Source organism: Anticarsia gemmatalis, chromosome 22 (assembly GCF_050436995.1).
Source record: "Anticarsia gemmatalis isolate Benzon Research Colony breed Stoneville strain chromosome 22, ilAntGemm2 primary, whole genome shotgun sequence".
Lineage (NCBI taxonomy): Eukaryota > Metazoa > Arthropoda > Insecta > Lepidoptera > Erebidae > Anticarsia > Anticarsia gemmatalis.
Genome location: NC_134766.1, coordinates 4694837 through 4718830, shown reverse-complemented (window position 1 = coordinate 4718830; position 23994 = coordinate 4694837). Strand labels below are relative to the sequence as shown.

The window sequence follows — 23994 nt, the reverse complement described above, 5'->3', positions numbered from 1 at the left end:
TACTTGGTTAAGTTTAAAACGTTGTCCTATCTTTATTCTACAAGAATCTTTTAAAAAATAATGTGACGTCTAACGTAGTTTGTGTAGAAATCGCAAACGTTACCGCTAGTAAAGCGATGTTTCCTTTACTAAAAGAAACAATTGCAATTAAAAGTAACTAAGTAAGTTATTTCTTAACTAAACACTTTACAATGGTGGATAATGCGCATGTTAATTAAAATATTTTTTGTTTAAACTAAACTAGTCAAAATATATTGAAAACTAGAAGGCAATGTTTTAAAATACCGAGGCAACCTACCTCAACTGCATAATTTTGTATTTCAGGTTTTTTCATCAACTTTCTATTCCAAATAATTGATAGTAGAATTTTGATAGAATTTACAAAATAAATAGATCATTTAAAATGTTTACACAACATAATATATTTTCTCATAGAGCAACTCATTCAAAATAAATAATATCCAAATAAACAAACGAAAATCATTTTCAACGCGGCCCTAAAATAAAATGATAAGAGAACCTCGATTGTTTTTCAAATTACTTTTAAATGCGATCAAAATTAATCAAATGTACATTTGAAAATGTTTTTCAGTCCTTAAAAGAAACAATAAAACAACAATATCAAAGTGTTATTATTATTTCTAGGCTGATTTATAAATAAATATCAACTAATCAATGGCGACATCGGAAAATTAATTTATGCTGGGCCAGTAGATAACAGTTTTAAACAAATAAATAATTAAAGGCTGTATAGCGCGTTGCCTGTGCCTCTCTGCGCTGCCATTCGGGACCAGTGACGGGTGGCGGTCGCACATCCCGCGCTTTTCAATTTCTTTTTTTGTGCGCCATTATTGTTACTCAGTGAGTTTAAAAAAATAAAAATGTTAAAATATACGATGAAGAAATATTGTGCAGAGGGGAGCAAGTTTAATCAAATTATTATCGCATCGCTGAGTAAGTGATTTTTTTATTAATTTTAGAATTAAGTAATTTACTCTTAATTAAAAAAAAACTTGTAAAAAAATTGTAAGTTCCCTGAAGTTCCTATGATTTTTAAATGTTATTATAATAAAAAAAAAATATAGATAATTTATTTCAATTAATCTGAAAAAATATAGATATTTTTTTTACAACTGAAACTTTTATACTCTAGTTCTCTGTAGAAAGTTTTAGGAACTTAAGTTATTTAGTAATTTATATACTTGTCAAGATATCACCGGTTCGAGTTAATTTAATACGTATCGATAGTTAATTTATACGTTGTTCTTTTTTTTTATAAATTCACTATTGTATATTTTTATACAGTCACTATCATTAAGTGCATCACATTAAGTTATTTTCAGCATTAGATACCTATTCATATTTTTTATAGACTTGGTCTATATATTGTTATATATTATATTTTGATTAAAAAACCCACAATATAAAACTTATTGCAATCTGCAAGATGTTTTTACAGTATCTTCTGTTTTCATGGAAAACAGGAATAAATCTGTTTTTATTTCTATTTTGGTACTTTTTATTATTGAAAATATTATGTTCTTTTGCTTTCTATAAGAAAGGCACATAAAAGTATATTTTTAGAACTACCTAATTAAAAAATGATGGTTAAAAAGGTATCAAATGGTATCAATATGTTTTTAAACAAGGTATTTGTTAGGTACCTACTTGCAATTCACTTCGTCACAAAATTGTAATGCAGTAAACACGATTATAATAAGAACAAAAGTACCTATTACCTTTGTACTTCATGTAAAAGTATCTTAACTGCTATTATAATATATTATTAATCGGTACTTTTACTCTTTTTATGTACGTCAAGTAACTAAAAAGTTTATTTAGTTTTTTTAATACATGACGTACCTACCTCTTTTATTTTTAAGATAAGTACATAAGAACGATAAATTATTATCATGTCGATACAATACTTACCAACCTCTTTTCTTCTCCCGAGAGAACTCCCCGGCCAGCAGTTCGACAGTATATGTATATAATCCAAGGAACTAAAAGATCGAATAATTGGAAAAAGAAATGTCTTGAATAGTTCATTTATTGAGGAAGGCATAGGCTATATAGCATCACGCTATGGCTAATAGGAGTAGAGCAGTAATAATAGGTTATCTACAAATTCCTCTCACTAAATTGACTTAAGTAATAATACGGCATAAAATTAACATGTATTCTTTAAAAAGTTCCTTTGTATAATCGTTTACGAATTGTTTATTAGTTAAACGAATTGACGGATATAACGATTCGCGCGTGTTTTGTAAATATAATTATTATGGGAAAGTTTTTGCGTTTATTGTTTACATTTCACGAACAGTGAGTGAAATTGAGGAAATTTCCTTTTATTGAGACAGTTCTTGAAGATCGTGGACGACTTTTACTCAATTTTATGGCGTACCGAGAAGAAATGATAATAATTCCATTTGCTTTTTTATTCAGCTAGCTATTGTCTCTATTCAGCATCTAGTCGGAGTAAAGTTATTTTCTACGTATTAGTAGCAAGTGCACTTACTTCTTCAGTTTGTAATATTTGAAGAAATAAATCAGATGTCCTGTGGAAGATAGGCTAGATGACTAACATTTATAAAGTCCCATTAAGAGTTCTAGAGTCGCTTTTACAGGAACTGAAGTCATTAGCCCTTTCTCCATTCCTGATTCCTGGTCCTTCCTTAGATATATTTCTGAAGAAACCGTCAAATTATTAATTTACAGTTTTAACTTTAGCTACTTTGTATCTTATGAACTTGAGCCATACTCTGTCTTTGTTCTACCAGAAGAAATAAAAAGTGTATAAATATATAGCGATATTCCTTTTAAAGCCATGACTTGGAAACTATCAAATTATACCATGCTAGACTCTTCGGTAGTAACTTCATCAGGCGTCCTTAACTCAAAGACAGTCAAGGACGATAAAACGTCCTTCTCGTAATTAGTCCAAAACATTTCAATTATCAAAGTGGTTGGAACGATTTAATTGATCTTTTGACGTCTTCCCAACACGAAGGGTCTGTAAATACGCCATTAAAGACCTATGTAAATAAAATACGCACTTACATTTGAGAGTTACTGCGTATTGTGCAAATAATTTCAATCAAGTGAAGATTAGGTACTTACTTATTTAAGAGCTGACGTAGGTTAGTAGAGATTTAGAGAAATGTATATAGAGCATAGTCATTATAAACTCTCAAGTTTTGATCAAGTAATAGTTACGAAATACATACAGAAAATCGCGCCTTTTTCGCATAGGCAGATAGAGAGATTGCCACTTGGAACGATCCTTAGAAACTTCCCTTGCTTTATTCACATCCATACAATGTCATACAAGACAGCCAGTTACAACAAGTAGGTACTACACACATTGCCCTTTTACAAGGCCTCAAAAATATGATCAGTGTTTATCTTTCTCATTTCTTTTTTATTTTTCATCATTTTTTTTATTTTCTTTTTTTTCTTTTTTTCTTTATTCTTGATTCATTTTTAGAAGGAATTTATTTCACTCAAAAACCAGTTTACACTATACTATTACTACTATAGGTACTCTACATCGTCTAAGTAACAAAATGCTCATGTTTTCGTTGAGTATGGCACAGAAAACCCCATGTGTTCCTAGGTCGGTGTTAAGATAAAGTTTAACCTGAATACGGCCATTTTATACACTGTTTTGTTTTCATTTTCAATCAGTTATTCCGCAACAAGTAAGTGGGTTATGTCATATTATTTAGTTTAAAGTGCATTTTTTAAAAGTGTAGTTCATGAACGTATGTAAGCTGGTCCGCGACCATATCATGGACTTTTTTTGTTTTCAGTTAGCCTTTTCCGTAGCAGAAGAACTTTTTTTGCTATTCAGGGGTATTACTAAATTATGCTTGATTTTCTATGGACGGATGCGGACTAAAACAGGTTACGATTTTTTTTATGAGCTTGATATAATATGCTTGTTTCTTACGTAGGTCTTGTTGGTGTGTTCTTTTTTTTAACGATTTTGCAAAAAGACGGTGATTATCATAATATTCGTAGTTAGTCACTAGTTACGCGAAAGACTTGATATGAGTCAAAATAAACAGCATTTTATAATTTTTGCGTATTGTACGTGACAGAGTTTTCAGAAGAATGTCTACGCACAATTATCTTCAAGTCTACCATTGTACAAGTTCTAAGAAAACAACAATACATTTGAAAGAATATTTACTCTTCTGTCGTTAGTATTGAACATGAAAACTATATGTAAGCATTGTTAGTTACGCTGTTAGTTTGGCTAACAAACATGGGTTCAGGCATTTAATACAGCTCTACTAGCTTCTACTCGCGACTTTGCCCGTGCAAATAGATTTTTCCGTGTATAAAGCAAAATATACCTTAATCAAAGTAGAATGTAATGAACTATCTGCGTACCAAAAAAACATTAAAATCCTTTAATGAAAGAGTACCAAACAAACATAATACACAAATCCTTGCAAACTTTCGCATTTATAATTTCGAGAGGAAATTTCAGGCATCCTACTCTACACATTCTCTCTGAAGAGGTCACATTTCAATGAAACATTTCAGCCGGAAGTCAAGGCCAATAAGTACAATTAATATCAAAATGTCAACACTGAAAGCCTATACATTATTGAGCGTTATTTCATCATCCAATTTCAATTTCACGATTTCATCAGCTATTCGGTTACAATCAATGAAATTCAGCAAACGATCGTGTATTATAGAAAGTCTAGAAACGATTTAATTGCTTAAAGATCATTTTTATGTCTTCAGATACTCGTACTAACTATATTCGATGAATGAGTTCGGTTTTACAGATTCTCCTTCTTTAACAAGTTAAATGCCTGAAAGATACTGTCTGATTAAATGATCTTGTTGTGATCAGCAACAAAAAAAAATCAATAAAATCCATTGATAAAATCGGTATATTTTAGTCTATAGGCTGGTAAAGTCAACTACTAATTTGCAATCTAAAATAACAGAACGAAACCGAAGTTTTTTAATGTAACTCCGTGGCGCAGTGGTTTAGGTCGCCACGCCGATACCACTGCAACGGGAGGTCGTGGGTTCGATTCCCACACGGAGCAATTATTTGTGCGATCCACAAATAATTGTTTCGGGTCTGGTTGTGCTTTGTGTCCGTTGTTTGTATGTTTGTAAAAGTCCCCGCGACACAAGAGCAATTCTTAGTGCGGGAGTTGTCTTTTTAAATTAAAATTAATTAAATTAATTATATGGAATAGATAGAATACTATCCTGTAGTTTTCCTTGCCCCTTAACTAAACCCAAAAATATATTCACTTAAGTTACGCAATCAGATATTTTTCTTACAAAACTCTATTCCACCCTTCAGTACTAAATTCAATTCTAAGTAAATATTGTCATTTCATGTAGAGTCGTAGCGAATGTGATTGGATGTCAAGAGTTTAGCCGCAAGTTCGAGGGCAACACTCCTCGCTAGAGGGCTGTTATTATACCTGCCTTGTGTAAATACATATGACAGTACCGACGCAATACTTACGACGTAAACAAGTATTTGGGGATATTTGATACTTTCTAGATAAAAATAACTAACTAACTATTAAACTTTTTATGTGCTATGTTTATTATCTGTGGTTATACCGGAATTAGCGCGAGCATGGCTTGGTTTTCTTGATGTTTCGTCGTAGGTTACACTGACGCGCGGTCCCAAGCCACATAATATGGGTATAATAGTATAGGTAATTTATAGTTTTTGGATTTCTTCAGTTTCTTGTTTAAGGGATCACCGCACAGCCAGGCTGCTGATTATAATAAGATTTAATGTAATTAGTTTTAAACGTACAACGAATTGATAAAAGTTTTATTTAAAAGTCTTTGCTGATTTATCGACCAACTGGTTCTAACTACTCAATAATAAATTATTTAACAGTAACAATATAACTTCAGAATTAAGTTGTCTGTATTTTTTTCTATATAAGTATACTGAGTCGATAAACATTCAGGTTACAAAAACAAGAGGTAAATTATCGTCCTTTATGAGGCTAAACTATTTACTAGACTTAAATTTTCTTGGATTACTTATCTGTGACGTAAAACCAAAAACAGGATCGATTTGATGAGGATGAGATGAACAGGAGAATTTGATGTTTTTAAGACAATTTTATAATAGGTAATACATTTAAGATACCTACTAACCCTCTTATTCATAAAAATATATGAAGTTATGAAAGGCTTTTAAAGAGTTTTGTTTCTTTCAATCCTTAGCGAAATGAAAAAGAGAAAACATATTATAGTAGCTTTTTAACTAAAATAGGTTTACAGTGTGTTTATGAATAAGCGGGTAAGTGATTACAAAAAATGCACTCTAGTATTTCAATCGCCTCACGAAGTCGTGGTATTTTCCTTCTTCAATTACAACAATGCAACAGTTCAAGTATACGAAGTAATCAGTTAACACAACCTCATTTTCTATTCAAAACAAAACAATAAAGTCCATACATTTGTTGGTTGTATGGCAAATTAATAGCAATCTAGATGAACAGACAGCCCGACGGCGAGCCGTTCTCGAATGATTCAACGTCATCTCGAACGAATGAGCGACCCTCTCCAATTGATCTGTTACAATTAATGAGAAGCAGGGTCCTCGCGTGTAATATACGTAAGTACTTAGGTAGATACAGCACTTGAAGCTTGGAGTCTGTTCTGATTAAGTTGATGCTGATCCCCATATCACCGGTCTTTCTTACAAGCGAAAGTGATTCCTAAAATGTATCCCAAATTCTAAATTCATATTCTCAGGAAAGTTGTCACAGACTGTATTATTTAAAAAAGATATAGATACTTAAAACAACCAATCCGCACTTGGCTAGCGTGGTGGACTCAATGCCTAACACCTCCCTCATTACGGGAGGAGACCCTTGCCCAGCAGTAGGATAATGGGTTAAATTTATTTATTATTTATATGATACTTAAAACATACCTAAATACATATAACTTCGGAAAATATGTGTAAAAAAAGATAAACCAATAAAAAAAGCTTAAGCTAACTTTTATTCGCTCTCTCGCAAGATGTTTATGAAGTTATAATTAGACTGTAAAGTTCAGACTGGCATGTTCAGACAAATATACTAATAGCCCCCGACTAATCAGGTTTGAGTTAAACAATAATCCCGTGTATTAGAATTAAAATAACATTTACCCCCGGTTTCTGAGTAAATCTAACGGTAGTTTATCTTTTCAATAGCGTTTTTTTGTATGAGTTTTGACACTACTGAATAGATAAACTACCGTTAATGTACCTCAGAAACCGGGGGTTAATCAATTTACATGTCTGTTACCAAGCGGTAATCAAAGGAATCCGGACTTCCTAGTAACACAGTTCCATTAGCATAGAGCTCATAGCGTCGGGATTCAGGGTCACAGGTCCCCTGGCACGGAGTCAACTGGCTGCACGTGCAACTACTACACGTGGAGCCCTGGCTACTGGGAGACGTCACGTAATTAAATATTGATTAGTTGTAACTCGCAGTTATTAGTGGCTTGATATTCATATTATGATATCTTGTATTATAAATGCGAAATTATGTCTGTCGTTTTGTTATACTTTCGCGTCATTTTAATAGTTGTTAAACGGATCGATAGATACAGATTTTTCGTAGAGTTTATACCTAGGGCGAAATTGTTCCCAAAATAATTCTAGCAAGGATATCTAACGCAAGTAGAACTGCGATCAACAAATAGTATATTGGTAAAATCGTGAAGAGATTAATTTATACTTACGTAAAGTTGTAAGGAGTAAGGATTCTATCGGGCCTATAAAAGCTGCGTCTGTAGCAAAACTAGTCTGGAATAAATATGGCCATTTATTTTTATGATACCGACTAAGATAACAACTGAAAACTTTGGCAACTCTTTCCATCGGCCCTGTGGCGCAATGGATAACGCGTCTGACTACGGATCAGAAGATTCCAGGTTCGAATCCTGGCAGGGTCGCGACTTTCTTTTTTGTCTCCAGGACTGTCATTGTCCTGAAACCAGTAGTGGTAGAAGTTTATTTTTAACCGACTTCAAAAATGGAGGAGGTTCTCAATTCGACTGTATTTGTTTTTTCCGTTTGTTACATCATACATTTCTACTGGGAGAACCAATTTTGGAAGGGGTGATACAGGGGAAGATTTTTGACGGGTTAGTTTGTTTGGAGTCGGTGTTTGATTTTGTTATAATTATATTTTCTATCTTAATAAATCTTATGATTTACGATCTACACCTATTTTGCTCCGGTGTACAAACATGCTATAATTGGTCGTTTTGAGACAATTGTCTGGGCTATGAGTAATGCCAATAATATTTCTATTAGTAAATAACGCTTAATGTATGTGTTTTGTTAAGCGTTGTCATTGATAGAACTGTTTTTTGTTATCGTACAAAGTTATGTGAGGTTAATTTTGTATTGACCCCGCATTATTTTGTTACGGGATAAAATTGGACCACTTTTATTCATTGTTTATTTCGGTAATATTCCTTGCAAGGAATATAGGACGATAGATTCTAGGGGATACATTCTATCTGGACATATGACTATACAAATATCTTTGTAGTCGATAAGAATTAGCTTCCTGAAATACAATTAAAATAAATAAGACAACTAAAAGAATTAAATGAAATGATAGAAGAAAGATGACAATTAAGTAATTAACTGACTGATAAATCCTTACTATTTTACGATGAGTCAGTTCATACAAAAATAAACAAGTAGGATAAAAAGACCTTTAGCAAAACCTTAAGTAATCCACACTTCACAAATGTCGGCTAAATCTACTCAAATGACCACAACACTACCCAATCATTACCACCTACTTACTAAACTTGTTATTTCCAGTGGTGCTGCCCGCCTTCTCGTACGGCACAGCAGTAGGATGGATCTCTCCCATGGGCTCCGTGCTCATGTCCTCAGGCTCTCCGTCCTCGGAGCCAGTGCATCCCACCACGATATCCTGGATGGCATCAGTGGTATACATCGTGGGGACCCCTGCTGTCTTCCTGTTTGGATACCTAGTGGATAACTTTGGGAGAAAAACGGCTCTGATGCTGGCGTCGTTAGCTATGGCTGTAAGTATTTATATCGCGATTGTTCTTATTAAAATTAAAAAATAACAAGATAGGTAACAAATCTGTAGTATGTTTATCATCATAGAACTAGGTATGGTTAGCTATCGATCTCTGGCTGACGGTAGATTTCTTTAAACGGCTGCTACCTACCTGAGATAACGAGCATTTTCTTTTTAAAAGTTTATTTTAACCATTAACCTATTCCAATTTTCACGGACTATTTAATGTTACGGACAGTCTTTTGTCTGCGTAGGTCTTAAGACCGATAAGAAGACCATAATTATGAGAATGGAGTGTTTCAATAAGAACGTAGATCAAATTCATTAACACAAGTCGATTGAGTTATATCATATCTTGTCATTGCATCTTTGTAAATTATGCCTTGGATATATATAGGATATTTATAGGTCGGTAACAAAAGTGTAACAGTTAGCCGTCGTTGGTATAACAGCGGTTACGGCGGTCACGTCTCGTTCGAGCGAGATTTAATCAATGGCTTTTTTCAAATTCTCGTTTCAATCAAACACTTTGTTGTGGTGATTTTGATTGATGAGTTGTGATAAAACCTCCATTTGTACAAATTAAAGAAATTATAAAATGTTTCTTTATTCTATCACGTTCAATAAAAATCACGAGAGCGACAGGTGCTCAAATGACTTCGTTCATTCATGCCGTTAACATATGGAGGTTTCCTTTTCTTAATTGATAAACGACTTTTTTCAATATTCTATCAAAGATTACAGATAGATTACTACTATCTTAAACATACATTAGAATGACCCACAACTACCTAATTTTGACAAGGATATCTCTCCACGAATGGGTTACATTACGTATAAAGTGAAGTAAGATTATGTCTTTAGTTTGTCTTTAGTTCGAAAATAATAGGCAAATAAGGCATTGAAAACAGCCGTGAGTTGTTCTGTACTAAATCATAAAAGTCTATCCAAGTCTACCGCGTAAGGTATCAAAACACAGAAATTGCATAATACGAGTAAATATCAAAATTTAAATTTTAATAAAGAAATGCATACTAACCTTCCTCATTAATCTTCAAAGACAAAATGTAGGGCACACTGTTAATGTATTAGAAAAGTAAATATTTACTAGTACCGTTAACACCGGTTCTAAACGATCGTGGGACGAGCGACCACTGAGATCAATCACTCATTATTAATTTATTTGACGGTGACACTCATTAGGTAAATTATGTATTCATGAATTGCTTTGATAAAAGAGCATGCCTTACGTGAGCTTTATGAGGGAGAATAGCAATGCCTTGCAACTATTCTTAGGGCTATTCTTATAGCTTGTGGTTAAGTGCCTGATGAGTTATCGCATTGTCAAAGCGACAATAAAAATGACCCCTAAAAATCCACCTTATTCGGAAGTGGTGATACTTATGGCGAATTACATTCAATTGAAACAAGGAAAATGTTTCGAAAAATCATTTAGTGGAATTTAAAGATGGACCGTGGGGCAAATGATCAATAACTTGCCAATCATAAGATGTTACGAGGGGTAATTTTCAGTTCACTTCGTTAATATACATTACTCAAGTACGTAAGCTCGCATTTTACCTTATTGCTGTGACATGAGGCAGGTATCTAATGAATCTATAAGTACGAGTTAGGTCGCGTAAGAATAAGACAAATATAATAATTAAAGAAACATGTTTAACCCCCGGTTTCTGACGTACAATTTAGCGGTAGTTTAGGTGTCTATTCAAACAATCATTTTTATATGAACTTAAACGATATTGTATAGATAACCTACCGGGTAAATGTGCCTCAGAAATCGAACATAAGACAGGAGAAAGATAAGACTCACTAAACTGTTACTAAGTAAAACTCTTCTCGATATTTCCCTCGCCCGTCATTGTAATCGTCAATGCATTTATTACGTAAAAATTAACAATCAATTAAATTATTCAAATCAGTTCACAGTTGCAATTTATAAATTAAAATAAATTAACTATGCACATGTTAAGCTAGAGTTGAATAAACACATAAAATCATAACAATAAAATTTTATATTAGCGTATTTATGCGTGCAATAAACTGTTGGCAACACAGGACGATTGCTGGACACTTAGTTACAGGTTCAAATCGGTTCAATCAATCTATACAATGTGCAACTTATCATTCGTATTTTTTTAAAAGATGTTGATGAGAAATCATAGCGTTTGTGCTGACATACAGTCAGCAACAAATGCCACTTAATACAAAAATATGTAAATTAATCATCAATCAGTATACATAAAATTCTTCCGCCACTGAGTGACTGACTGATGGACAACGCACAGCCGAAACTACTAAGCTTAGAAAGTTGAAATTTGATATGAAAATTCGTTAGGAAGTGAAGAGGAGCACTAATAGCGGATTTTTGGAAATTCCTCCCCCAAGGGGATGAAATTCACGTGGGCATAGCCGCGGGCGGAAAGCTAGTTTACTATAAGATCATCGTATTTTCAGGTATGCTGGTCTTTAAAGCTCTACTCAACCGAAACGTGGGCACTAATAACAGCCCGGGCAATGGTCGGTCTGGGAGTGAGTGGGGCCTATGTCGTCACTCCTTTATACATCAAGGAGATCAGTGAGGACTCCATCAGAGGCACCCTGGGCAGCCTGGTGGTACTCTCGCAGAACCTCGGCAACCTCGTGGCGTATGTCATGGGGGAGTACTTGAGTTACCATACCATGTTGTGGGCCTGTCTCGCTGTACCAATCTTGCATTTGGTGACGTTTACTACCATGCCTGAAACGCCTTCGTATTTGCTGAAGATTGGGAAGGTGGAGGTAAGATACCAAATAAGGTTACTTTTGAAACTATTTGATCAATCGAAAAATGCGAATAGGAATTATGCTACCTAAGAGATAAGAATGTATAAATCCGGCATTAGCAGTATGTAGAAAAAAATGTTAACGGCTGTTTTTTAATCCTAAGCAGTGATATAGACATATTTCAAACCTAAAATAAATAAAATAAAATGAGCTTTTGTTTGAAAAATGACCCCTAAATATTACAACCTTCTTCAACATATTCATATTATTCTTAGTATTGATGTTATGATGTAGGAAGCCCGTGATGCCTTGGCGTGGTTGCGGTGCCGCGACAGCTCCGAGCCAGAGGTAACCAGCGAAATGCAAACCTTGGTGCTGGAGCTGGAGCAGACCAAGTCTGGACAACTTGCTAAGACGTTGAAATCATTAAGTAAGTGCCTTAACAATTTTGTTCAGCATTTCTTGCACGTTAAATGTGTGGCGAAAAGTTGGAGGCTTTAATGACGCAATGAGCAAAGTTTTTTCCGTCACCTCCCTATTACCTGTATCTCTCAACCATTTGAAACTAATAGACGCCCAGTGATACTTTAAATTTTTGTGTAATTTTGGCAGTCTTAATCTTTCTGCAGTTCTTAAAATTTTTTTTAATTATTTTTGTTCTAAATATCCCAATTTTTTGTCACGCTTAAACTTAAATTACATCAACCCGACGGCTTGACATTCGGCTTAACATGTCCATATTAGCAAAGTCGTTGACTATCAGATTTGGTCGAGTTTAATAAAGTAGTGATTTGATTAATATTGGTACGGGCGGAAGACGTAGGGCCGGGACTTGTTATCGTGAACTTAATAATGACATTGACATGACATTACTTTCGCCGGCTTAGATTTCACTTGCACTGATTAATTTGCTATTATAATCTACGTATGTCCTACTATTGGGTACGGGTCTTTATCTACAATTAGAGAGGTTAAGCTACAGTAATTACCTTGGCATCAGGCAAAATGAATGGGGATACAATATTTTCACAGAATGTTTTCATTCATAATTTGACTTGTTCCAGCAAATCATTATTTTCTTTTGACTGTTTGTGTAGGTAATTGTTTTTACTCAACTTTAATCACGCCTTGTTCCCATAGGGGTAGACAGAAACCAAAGAACACCACTTGGTACGATCCTCACAAACTTTCTTTGCTTCATTTACATCCATACATCTTGGCTTGTTACAGTTTTATTAGAAAAATATTTTTATCGTAACTTTGTAAGTGATTGGTAACAGTCAGGGCTTGCTTATTTAATCATTTACGTCACTAAAATTGTAATGCGCCTATAAAACATATGAATGGCTAATTATAAGTTTTTACATACGTAGGTATATAAAACCGGTAACATAGTGTAATGGAAATTGGTAACAATAAAATTATGTATATGATAGCTATTAATAATGAATTGATTTAAGAATAAATAATTACGAATATGACGTTATTAAAAACATGTGTAACCATTTAACATAGTTAACTTACTAATGTACTAGAAAGAAATGTATTTAACTTAACACCTTAAAAGGGTGGGGCGATTTTCTACCCCTATTGACTATTGATGACAAACAGTTAGCTGTTGAAAAATGTTATATGGAAAACTAATCGGCCTTTCTTTGCAAGTAATTGTTATTGCTAACCAGTTGTTACTTGATACTAGACTAGACTATAGAAAATCGCGTTAGTCCAATATGCTGTACTAAAATTAATATCATATTATTATTTTGGGCGGTAGGTGTAAAATAAGTAAGACACACAAAAAATCACTCCTGAGTTTTTAATTGCAAATTAATTTATTTAACAGTTTTTATTAATCTAAATCAATTGACATCAATATATAATTAGTATTTACTACATTTAGTACATACCCAGTACATGTAGTATTAGTGTAATACTACACACCACCTGCCAGCTGAACACTAACCAAATCTGCAAGTCACTACACACCTTTAACAACTACACAATGTCTCAATTGAGTGACATTCAGATGACACAGGCGAAGCTAGAGGAGTCATTTAGTAAGAGGATGGCTGAACTTGAGGCGCAGCTGCAAACTGGGGCTGCCAAGGACACTGTGGCCAAGGTTGCTGAGGAGTTCCGCACCTTCCGCGAACTAATGTTTGGTGTGCTTGGGTTGCTTCGACAGCAAATTAGTGAGTGTGCCCGGATGGTGGACTCTATGGAGACTAGGCACCGAAGAAAGGATCTTCTCTTCTTGGGGATCCCAGAGTCAGCCAAGGTCGACCGACAATACATCGCTTCGACCATACTCAACTCCAAGATGGGGTTGACGGACATCTCAGCAGCCTCCATAAGACACTGTCACCGGATTGGTGCCCCTGGAGGTAAGCATCACCGACCCATTCTGGTGCGCTTCACGAGTGCGGATACCCGGAGCGCAGTTTGGCGTGCCAAGGCGAAGCTGCGTGGAACGTCGATTGCAGTGAAGGAGTTCCTGACGCGGACCCGCCAAATCGTTTTCGCCAAGGCACGTCAGCACTTCGGCATGAGGGACTGTTGGACCCAGGACGGCGTCATTGTTGTGAAGGTCGCCGACGGTAGCCGCCACAAGCTGATAACAACCGATGAGCTGAGCGCGTTGGCGGCCAAGCATCCTAAGGTGACTGGTGCCGCTTCTTCCCATTCTTCCCAGACCGGAGCAGCCAGTGCAAGTGCGGGAACATCTGCGGCAGGCTCGAAAGCACGCAAGTAGCATTATTGTTGTTGCTATGTTATTTGTCGGAACTGTGAAACCGTGTCGCGCTCCACAGTTGAGTCTTGTTACGCTTCCTATCTTACGTAACACGTAGTAAACGTTTACCTTCTAATTTTTATGTATCCATACCCTATTTTTATTAATATTTTTTGTTCACTTCATTATTTACACATGACGCTAATGACTGGTTTGAATGATTGTCAAGTGTCAACTGTCAATCTGACAACTTGACTCATACAATTTCGTTCGGAAACGTATTACATTTTTATTGTATTTTCTGTTCCTCTTATGTTAGCTGGCGGGTGGTGCAGAGATGCATTTTGAACCTTAGTATTTTTGTTGATCTTTTATCATAATTATTTATTTATATATTATATTTTAATTTATTACTTATATTATATTGTTATATATGTCTGATGATGAAGCTTCTTATTTTTCTGCTGACGATATTAGTACATCCTCGAAAGATAGTTTTTGCTCTATAACAGGCACGCTAGGAGACTTTGTGCGTCGGACTTTTGACAGTTCTGGTATAAACCTCTTTAACGTATGTCATATAAATGCGCAAAGCGTCCCTAGCCATTATAATGACCTGCAGGAGGCATTCGCTGATGCTGACGTTCATGCCGTCCTGATTTCAGAGACGTGGCTCAAACCTCATCTACCCTCAACTTCTTACCCCCTCCCTGGATTCATTCTTATCCGTAATGATCGGATAGACAGGAGAGGGGGTGGCGTCGCTATCTATCTCAGAAGTGACCTCTCTTACCATATTGTAGCTTCCTCCTGTCCTAACTACTCCGCTTCCGCCGAATTTCTCTTCCTAGAGGTTTGGGTCAAAGGAGCCAAAATTCTTCTCGGCGTTGTTTACTGTCCCCCATCCATTGATTACTTCTCCAGTATTGAACTGGTACTGGAATCTTTAGGGTCTGCTTACTCACATCACATCATCATGGGCGATCTCAACACCAATCTCCTTTCTCCCAGCTCACTCCGTTCCTGTAAACTCCTAGACATCATTGAGTCCGCCAGTCTACATGTCCTACCACTAAATGCCACTCATCACAACACCGAAGGCGATGATACTTGGTTGGACCTAATGATCACGTCTGCTCCCACCCTTGTCTCATTTTTAGGTCAATACCCTGCTCCTGGTTTCTCTCATCACGACCTAATATATCTGTCCTACACCCTTAAACCTCCCAAATCCCCTCCCAAGGTTCTGTACAGGCGCTGTTTTGGGCGTATGGATGTAGTTAAATTGTGTAAGGACGCTGCTACCGTCCAGTGGGAGCAGCTAACGTCAGCCCCTACGATTGACGATAAAATCGAAATTTTTAACACCGCTGTCACTGGGCTGTATGACGTCCACGCGCCAATCAGAAGAGTGAGACGGAAACGACCGCCTGCTCCCTGGATGACTGAGGGAGTTCGCATTGCCATGAGACGTAGGGATAGGGCATTTGCAAAGTTCCGTAGGGACCGCTGTGACGACAACTGGGTTCAGTTCAAAGTTGCAAGGAATCGATGCAATCAGATGGTACGCAACGCTAAACGCCGACACATTCTAAGTAATCTTTCTTCCTCTTCCCCGGCCGATATCTGGAGGTTCCTAGGGACCCTGGGTATCGGCAAAGACCGAAATAACGTCCCACAGTGCACGGTTGGTTTGGATGATATTAACATTCATTTCACTTCTACCGTACCTTTAGATCACCAAACCACGTGCAACACTGTCAGTTCCGTTAATAATTTACCCCGACCCAACTATGATCCCTTCTGTTTTGCTCCAGTAACACCGGAAGATATTAAGAAGGTAATCCTCTCAATTAAGTCCAATGCAGTAGGCGCTGACGACGTCAGTCGTCATATGATCGTCACAGTATTGGATCACCTACTCCCCGCCATTTCCCATATCATAAATTTCTCCCTTACCTCCGGTTCTTTCCCTTCTCTGTGGCGCAAAGCCTACATTATCCCGTTACCTAAAATCCCAAATCCATCGAGTCCAGCTCACTTCCGACCCATATCGATTCTCCCTTTCCTCTCCAAGGTGCTTGAGGCCTGTGTGCACAAGCAATTAACACAGTTTGTGTTAAACAACAACCTGCTTAACCCACTTCAATCTGGGTTCAGACCAGGTCACAGCACTACATCCGCACTCCTTAAAGTGACTGGCGATATGAGGGCGGGCATGGAGGACACTAAAGTCACCGTGGTGGCTTTGGTTGATTTCTCGAACGCCTTCAATACCGTCAGTCATGATATCCTTCTTTCCATCCTTCGTCACCTGAATATATCTTCTGGTGCACTGAATTGGTTTTCCTCATATCTTAAAGGACGCCAACAGTCGGTTCACATCGGTGACTCATCATCGAGCTGGCGTGAACTCGATTCTGGCGTCCCACAAGGCGGCATCCTCTCTCCGTTATTGTTTTCTATTTTCATCAATCTCCTAACCGAAAATCTTCAGGGTGCGTATCATCTGTACGCTGATGACTTGCAACTCTACGCGCAAGGAACAGTGGAAGGGATAGCATCAGTTGTCGGCATGATCAACAGTGACCTTGAGCACATTAAGTGTTGGTCTAGGAAGTTCGGTTTGGCTGTTAACCCTGACAAATGTCAGGCTATAGTCGTAGGCAGTCATCGCAGCATCAGTAGGCTAGGTCACGTATCAGTACCACCGGTAGTATTTGATGGCTCAATAATAGAACTGACCCCTACTGTGAAAGATCTTGGCCTTTACTTGGACTCAACTCTGAGCTGGACTGCTCAAGTATCTAACGTTTGCAAGAGGGTCACTGGTATACTGCGGGCTCTGTATCGTCTCAAAAACTTTCTCCCATCCACGACTAAAGCAATGCTTGTGCAGACCTTAATCTTTCCACTGATTGACTATGGTGATGTATGTTACTTCGACCTGAATGCAGATCTCCTCAATAAACTTGACCGCCTCCTCAACAACTGCATTCGATTCATCTTCAACCTCCGCAAGTATGATCATATATCTACATATCGCTCCCAGCTTAGGTGGCTGCCCATTCGTGAGCGTCGTAATTTACGTGCACTCACGACTCTCTTCTCTTTCCTTACTTCTTCTACTCCCCCAGCCTACCTAACTCCTTACTTTCAATATCTGTGTGATAATCACAACCGTAACCTTCGTTCCTCTAATAATCTTCTTCTTCTCTGCCCTTCACACACTTCTGGGTTTGTCAACTCTTCTTTTCCTGTCCAATCTGTCTTATTGTGGAACGCGCTCCCTCTTGAAATCAGGATGTCCACTAACCGTCTTACGTTTAAGAGCAAAGTTCGGGATCTCTTGTTAAAACAAGTTGCAGAAACTTCACACTTATCATAGTTTGTATTTATGAATTATATATATATATATATATTTATAAGTATTATATTTAGTTTATAGTATGTTTTTAATATCGTCTATTTAGATAATATATTGATTTATTCGTATTTAATATTTTATCATTATTAATAATTATGTATGTATATACTTATCCATATTTATGTACACTCACATGAACCATTGTTATTTATTTGTAAACCTCTTTCTCAAATTAATTTTCCTCTTTTATTATTTAAGCACCTACTTCATTTAATCTCTGCATCACCCCAAGGTAGACTGGCAGAAAATGCCTTTGGCATTAAGTCCGCCTTTATACAATTTATGTATAAGAAGTTTAAATAAATAAATAAATAAATAAATAATAAATAAATATCATTGGACAACTCACACACGGTCATTTAATTCCAAACTAAGCAGAGCTTGTACTATGGAAACTAAATAACTGATAAACATACTTATATACTTCTAAATACATACTTATATAGATAATTCACAACTATACCAATTAAGTTAAACGACTACCGATCTGAGCTTTAAAGTTTAAAATGCTCCGTGAGTCAGTGGCGGTAGACAGTTGTTAGACAAACAATTAACTACATCCTAACCTAAAAACCCATATTTGTGGTCCGTGCATGAGACATTAGTGTAAGTAAACAGCTCCCGGGATGTTTGAGCAGAGCCCGTTAACGCGCCGTTTACATATTGTTACCGTTCGAGCGTTTGAGCGCGCTGTTGCTACGCTAACCCGTCTCACCTGTTGGGCGAAAGTGCTTAAGAGCTCGCGACTTCGTCTAAGTTGAAAAGGTTTATCCCCCGGTTTCTGAGGTACATTTAGCGGTAGTATATCTATTCAATAGCGTTAAAACTAATACAAAAAAACACAATTGAATAGATAAACTACCGCTAAATGTAAGTACTCAGAAACCGGGGGTATGTCATCTTTTGAATATTGGGATGTTAAGAAATATTGATGGGCAATGATATTGTAGTTTTATTTTGGCGAAAGATTTTTTTGAGATCGGTAATTTTGATTATTTCTGCCATCAAAAATTAGGAACTCAAAAAAAATTTTTTAGGGAATTAAGATAGATCAATACTTTGGCATTTGTTTTTTATGAGGAAAATTCTTAAAATCTAGAATTTAACCCTTTACCGCAAGTGGGCCTAAATGAACAATTGCAAAAAATAGGTTTTAATTTATGTTATAGGTACTTTGTTTCGAAATAAGACAGCAAAGGGTAAACAAAATAAATTAATTCCAAAATTCAAACCGAGTCTATGATAAGCTTTTTTAAAATCACCTTTTAATATCGTTAATCTATATGCAAAATTAGACTACGGCAATGTGACTAAACGACCATCTTCGCCTGTTCACCTACAACACATAAATAACGCGAGGCAGACAAAACTCGTTCTTCAAGTTAACAAGTGCACCCGGCGCAATAAGTTAGTGTAGCGAGCTGTGTACATTCCCATGAGCGTAGGCGACGTGGTCACCATACGAGCAACTAACATTGCCGGACAAAATGTTAAAAAATTACCCATTGATCTTAACTTCCACTCCTACTCTTTTCTTTGTATGTAAAAAAGCATTTTTGGATTATATTTCTGTAATTATTTGTAACCTAAACCCGTACGTGTTATTTCCTGTAGAATAACTCTTAAGTACTAGTGAAAAAACAACATAATATCTCGCATGGTAAAAGAGATTTACGGTTTCACGATGCGAGCCTTTACTAGACGGCGGTAACCAACTATTGGTTAGTTAGAAATAAAGACGGAACTTACTAGATATTTTCATACAGTTTATTTATCAGATAGACTAACTGACACATAACTTTAAGGTTCTTCTGAAAAAGCAAACAAACGTGGACACAAATAGCCACTTAAATGTAATTTTCCTACATTTTATTTGTCAGATAAACTATATAATTATTCGCATACATAGCTTTAAGCCGTTCCATAACAATTAGACAAAATATAGCCACAGATTGCCACATTTAAGCGGTTCCATAACCAGCAGACAAAATGTAGCCACTGGATAACATGGTCACTATAGTCGTCGTATTTAGTTTCGTATAGAACTTGATTTAAGATCGTAATGGGATTTTCTTGTTGCATTATGTTGTTCGTTTCTTGTTTGAAACTTGTTTTTCAGTAAATATGTAACGGGTTTTTGGTCAATATTTAGATATTTAGGTTCCATAGTCTAGCGGTAACAAGTGTGGTCTTTGATCGTGGGGTTACATGTTTGATTAGTGACTTCCGCTTTTTTGTCTACCGGTTGATTGTGCGTACTTTTTGAGTACTGAAAAGAGAGGGATATGTTTTTTGCGCGTATCTTGTGTGTATGTTTTTTTTAACCCTAAAAGATCGTTTTCTCTGATCATGTCTCTAGCTTTAAGACTGCGTTGGGAGGTTTATGGCTTTTCCAAAGAAAGATTTCTTTCGGATGGGGATATTTGTTAACCTTTATATTATAAGCCCAAACCTGTATAAAGGACTTCTTGGGTTTTAACTTTCAAACATCGCTGGTTTCTTTTTGACATTGGCTGATCAGCTTTTTACGCAAACAGCGTGATTCGTTAATCTGTTTTAATTAAGCGAACTCTCTGATTTTCTTTAAATTATCAATTTACTTTAAAACAGTAATTTAATTACGTTATTTATTCTAGTATCGGACCGCAGCACAAGCCGTGCCTTCCGCATCACCCTCACAGTGATATTAGCCCGTGAGCTGTGTGGCTGTGTGGCTGTTCTACACTACGCGTCGCTCATCTTTAACAAGGCGAGTGGAGGCCAGTGGGTGCTGTCGCCAAACCAGCAGGCTTCTGTGCTGGGGCTTGTGCAGATCGTGGGCTCGTTTACTGCGAGTTTGCTGGTGGAAAGGACGGGGAGGAAGGTAAGAAAAGGCGTTCGGACGACATTTGGAATTTAAAGACATCACCGGCTTTATAATTGTCATTAATATGGTGAAGGTATTCAGGAGATGCAGCTCCAGGCTTTTATTATAAGGTTAATGGCAGACTCAGGTCTTTGATTAGGGCGAAGATTTGAGATCTTTGTTCGTTATAATTGGAATTAGTTCTTCCATAGAACTTTCCAGCAGAATAAATGGGAACCATTCTCCCATATCCATTAGAGGTAGGTACTATTACACTATTACAAATACGATGTTTGGACCCGTCGCGTACAGACGATGACTCTTGCCACTTTAAATCCTCAGATTTGTCAGTAGATCGTTCCAGGAAATTAATATTTTATGATATTTGCAGCCCCTCCTGGGATCAACATGCTTCGTATCAGGCATCGCGTTAACGACTCTGGGCGCGTGGTTCTACGTGAACGGCGGCGCAGACATGTCGGGGGGCGCGGGCGGCTCCTCCTGGATCCCCATGGCGGCGCTCTGCCTGTGCATCTACTGCGACGCCGCCGGACTGCAGCCTGTACCCTTCGTTATTATGACCGAGATGTTCTCCTTCCAGGTACTTCTTACACTTCCAACTGCCATATTTCTTACACTTCTTGGCTTCTTGAGTAGCGTGATTAAGAACTCTTGACAAAAGTTTTCATATGACTAGTACTTAGGTTCATAAAAAGGTAAAATAAGATTAGGCAGTATAAGTAAGTTTAGAATATACCTAAAGTAGAAGAAGACCAGCAAGTCTTTTCACAAGAAAAACATCATCTAGTAAGCAATAAAAAAAAATGTGATAGAGCTGACCTCCTATTTGAAATTGCCTTCCAATTCTTGGATATTCTTTTAACAGTGCTTGGCCAGCGTATAGAAAAAGGACCGACCCTCAGTCATAGGATTGACTCCTCCCTTCATTCTGAAGAGATCTGTTCTAAACCGTAAAATAGTAATTAACTATAAAGAATACTATTATGATTCTCAATGTTTTTTCAGATCCGCGGCACAGTAACAGCAATCCTAATAGCGTTCACATGCGTCCTAGTCTCCGTAGAACTACGAATGTTCCAACCTATCGAAGCGTCCATGGGTCTCTATTTTGTCTTCTGGATCTTCGCAGCAGTCTGCCTCGTCAGCACCATATACATAGCCCTCGTCGTTCCCGAGACTAAAATGAGGAGCATTGACGAAATCTATGCAGAAATCGGAGGTAAGAGCAAAAAGACCAAAGAGAAAGACTGCGAGGCCGACGTCACTAAACTGTAGACGAAAAGACCGTCTTTTCAAAAGCTTCATAGTGATATTTTGTTTGCAAGCTCACTTTTTGTTTTTGTGTTTAGGCATGAGTGAGTGAGCTTGGTACTACTGAGTGGAAGTAGATTATGGGTCTGTATAACTGCATTTGAACTGCAAACTAGCTGCAAAACTGCAGTTGCGTTGTTGACTTACATAACCATTTTCAATATCATATCGCTAGTATGGGATAATATCAATGGGATACAATATTTTGATAACCAATCTAGACTTTGCAGTTCGACGTCTTATGTAATTTCATCAACTGCAACCCTGCGGTTTGGTTGCAGTCCAAAAGCAGTTCGTTAGGCCCTAACCAGGGAGCTGGGGATCCCAGTAAACAAATCTAGGTAGTCTTATTAAATATGTCTTAGAAATTTAAATGTATACGATAGGAAATGGGTTTTAAAAACCCATTGTAGTCTTCTTCAATTCAAAAAGCTTGATGAAAATGTTCTTTGTAGATAGGTATATTAGATATTTAGGAAACATTTTACAAATACTTCTTCGAAAAAAACGTAATTGAAATATGTTTTGTTCTTTCTTTCTTTCTGCTGCTAGCTACCAAAATTGCTTCAATATTTATTTTAGGACCCTCACGTCTTGACTATAGCTTTAGTTAGTTGTTATTTAGTTTATTCAGTCAAATGAAGTAAGAGTTTGGGATCCACTTAGTTAAAAATGACATATTTTTTATGTTGATTCTTCTAAGAATGACCATCAAAAATTTGTGCAGACTTCCACACTATCAAAACAAATCAAATCAATAAAATACGATAGAAATATGACAGTTTACATATTTGTGAAGTTGAATACATTTTCAACAATAGGTAGGTACATGCAAGATTGTACTCAGTTGTTTAATTCTACCCGGTTGATAGTAACCCCACTATAATTTACAAATGGATATGTCATAGGACTATTCTATGTGATTTCTTATTTCTTGTACCGAACGAACTGATGTAATATAGGTATTATTATTTTAGTATGATTTGCGTTGAGTTGTCAATGCTAAGTATTTTTAGTTTATTATGGAACAAATGTGAGATATCAAACATTATAATGCCATAACTTTGGGTCAATTAAGTTAACTGCTGTTAAGCCCTGTCAAAATTTTGCGGGTGGGTTAAATAATTTTGACGCTGGATTGACCCCTAAGCATGCGTTTCTCGACAACATTATAAACAATAATAAGTCTAGATTTTATACAAACATAACTGATAAATGCTACAAAACAGCCATTTTTGTTTGTTTATCGTATGGTTAGTGGTCAACCTAGTATCAAAGTTGTTCAAGCCGCCCGAGAGGCCTTCGACATGCCTGAACAGCCATACAAAGCTATTTCTATGGATTTCAAGAAACTATTTTGTCAAAATTTTATACTTTTTTGTGCCATTTGATTGATAAGTACTTAAAATTGTACGTTTTATTGTAACAGCAAGATCTGACAACATGGTGTGTAAGAAAACAATCTCGTGTGAGAATGTATGAGTATTTTTGTTACTTAGAAATAAATTAGTATTTTGTGTACAAAGCAGTTTCATTTACCCTACTTATTTAGAAACTATTTTTTGTTTAAATTATCAATTTATAATATTTTTTAAGAAATATGACTACAGTTCCAAAACTTATTGAGTATGGGTCTGGATAGGTAATCAGTTTTTTCTACTATGCGATTTTGAATAGCCATTCTTGACGGACAAAAATATAAAAATACTAATTCTCTCTAATTTAATGCTATATTAAAGGAAATCTAATTTATAAAGAAAAGTTGTTTCAGTTCACACACTACACACACACTTCTTAT

At 36.4% G+C, this 23994-nt stretch overlaps 1 protein-coding gene and 1 non-coding gene across 2 annotated transcripts; both read left to right on the top strand.

Annotated features, from left to right (window-relative positions):
* The first annotated feature begins 760 nt into the window (after positions 1-760).
* LOC142982642 (facilitated trehalose transporter Tret1-like) lies at positions 761-23715 on the top strand. Its single transcript, XM_076129254.1, has 7 exons — positions 761-954; positions 8849-9078; positions 11553-11876; positions 12156-12291; positions 20656-20882; positions 21256-21465; positions 21891-23715. The coding sequence occupies exons 1-7, from the start codon at positions 882-884 to the stop codon at positions 22158-22160; spliced, it is 1470 nt and encodes a 489-aa protein (XP_075985369.1). The 5' UTR covers positions 761-881; the 3' UTR covers positions 22161-23715.
* Positions 7890-7962, top strand: TRNAR-ACG (transfer RNA arginine (anticodon ACG)). The gene has a single exon. It is a non-coding gene; the product is annotated as a tRNA-Arg (tRNA).
* Positions 23716-23994: the final 279 nt, after the last annotated feature.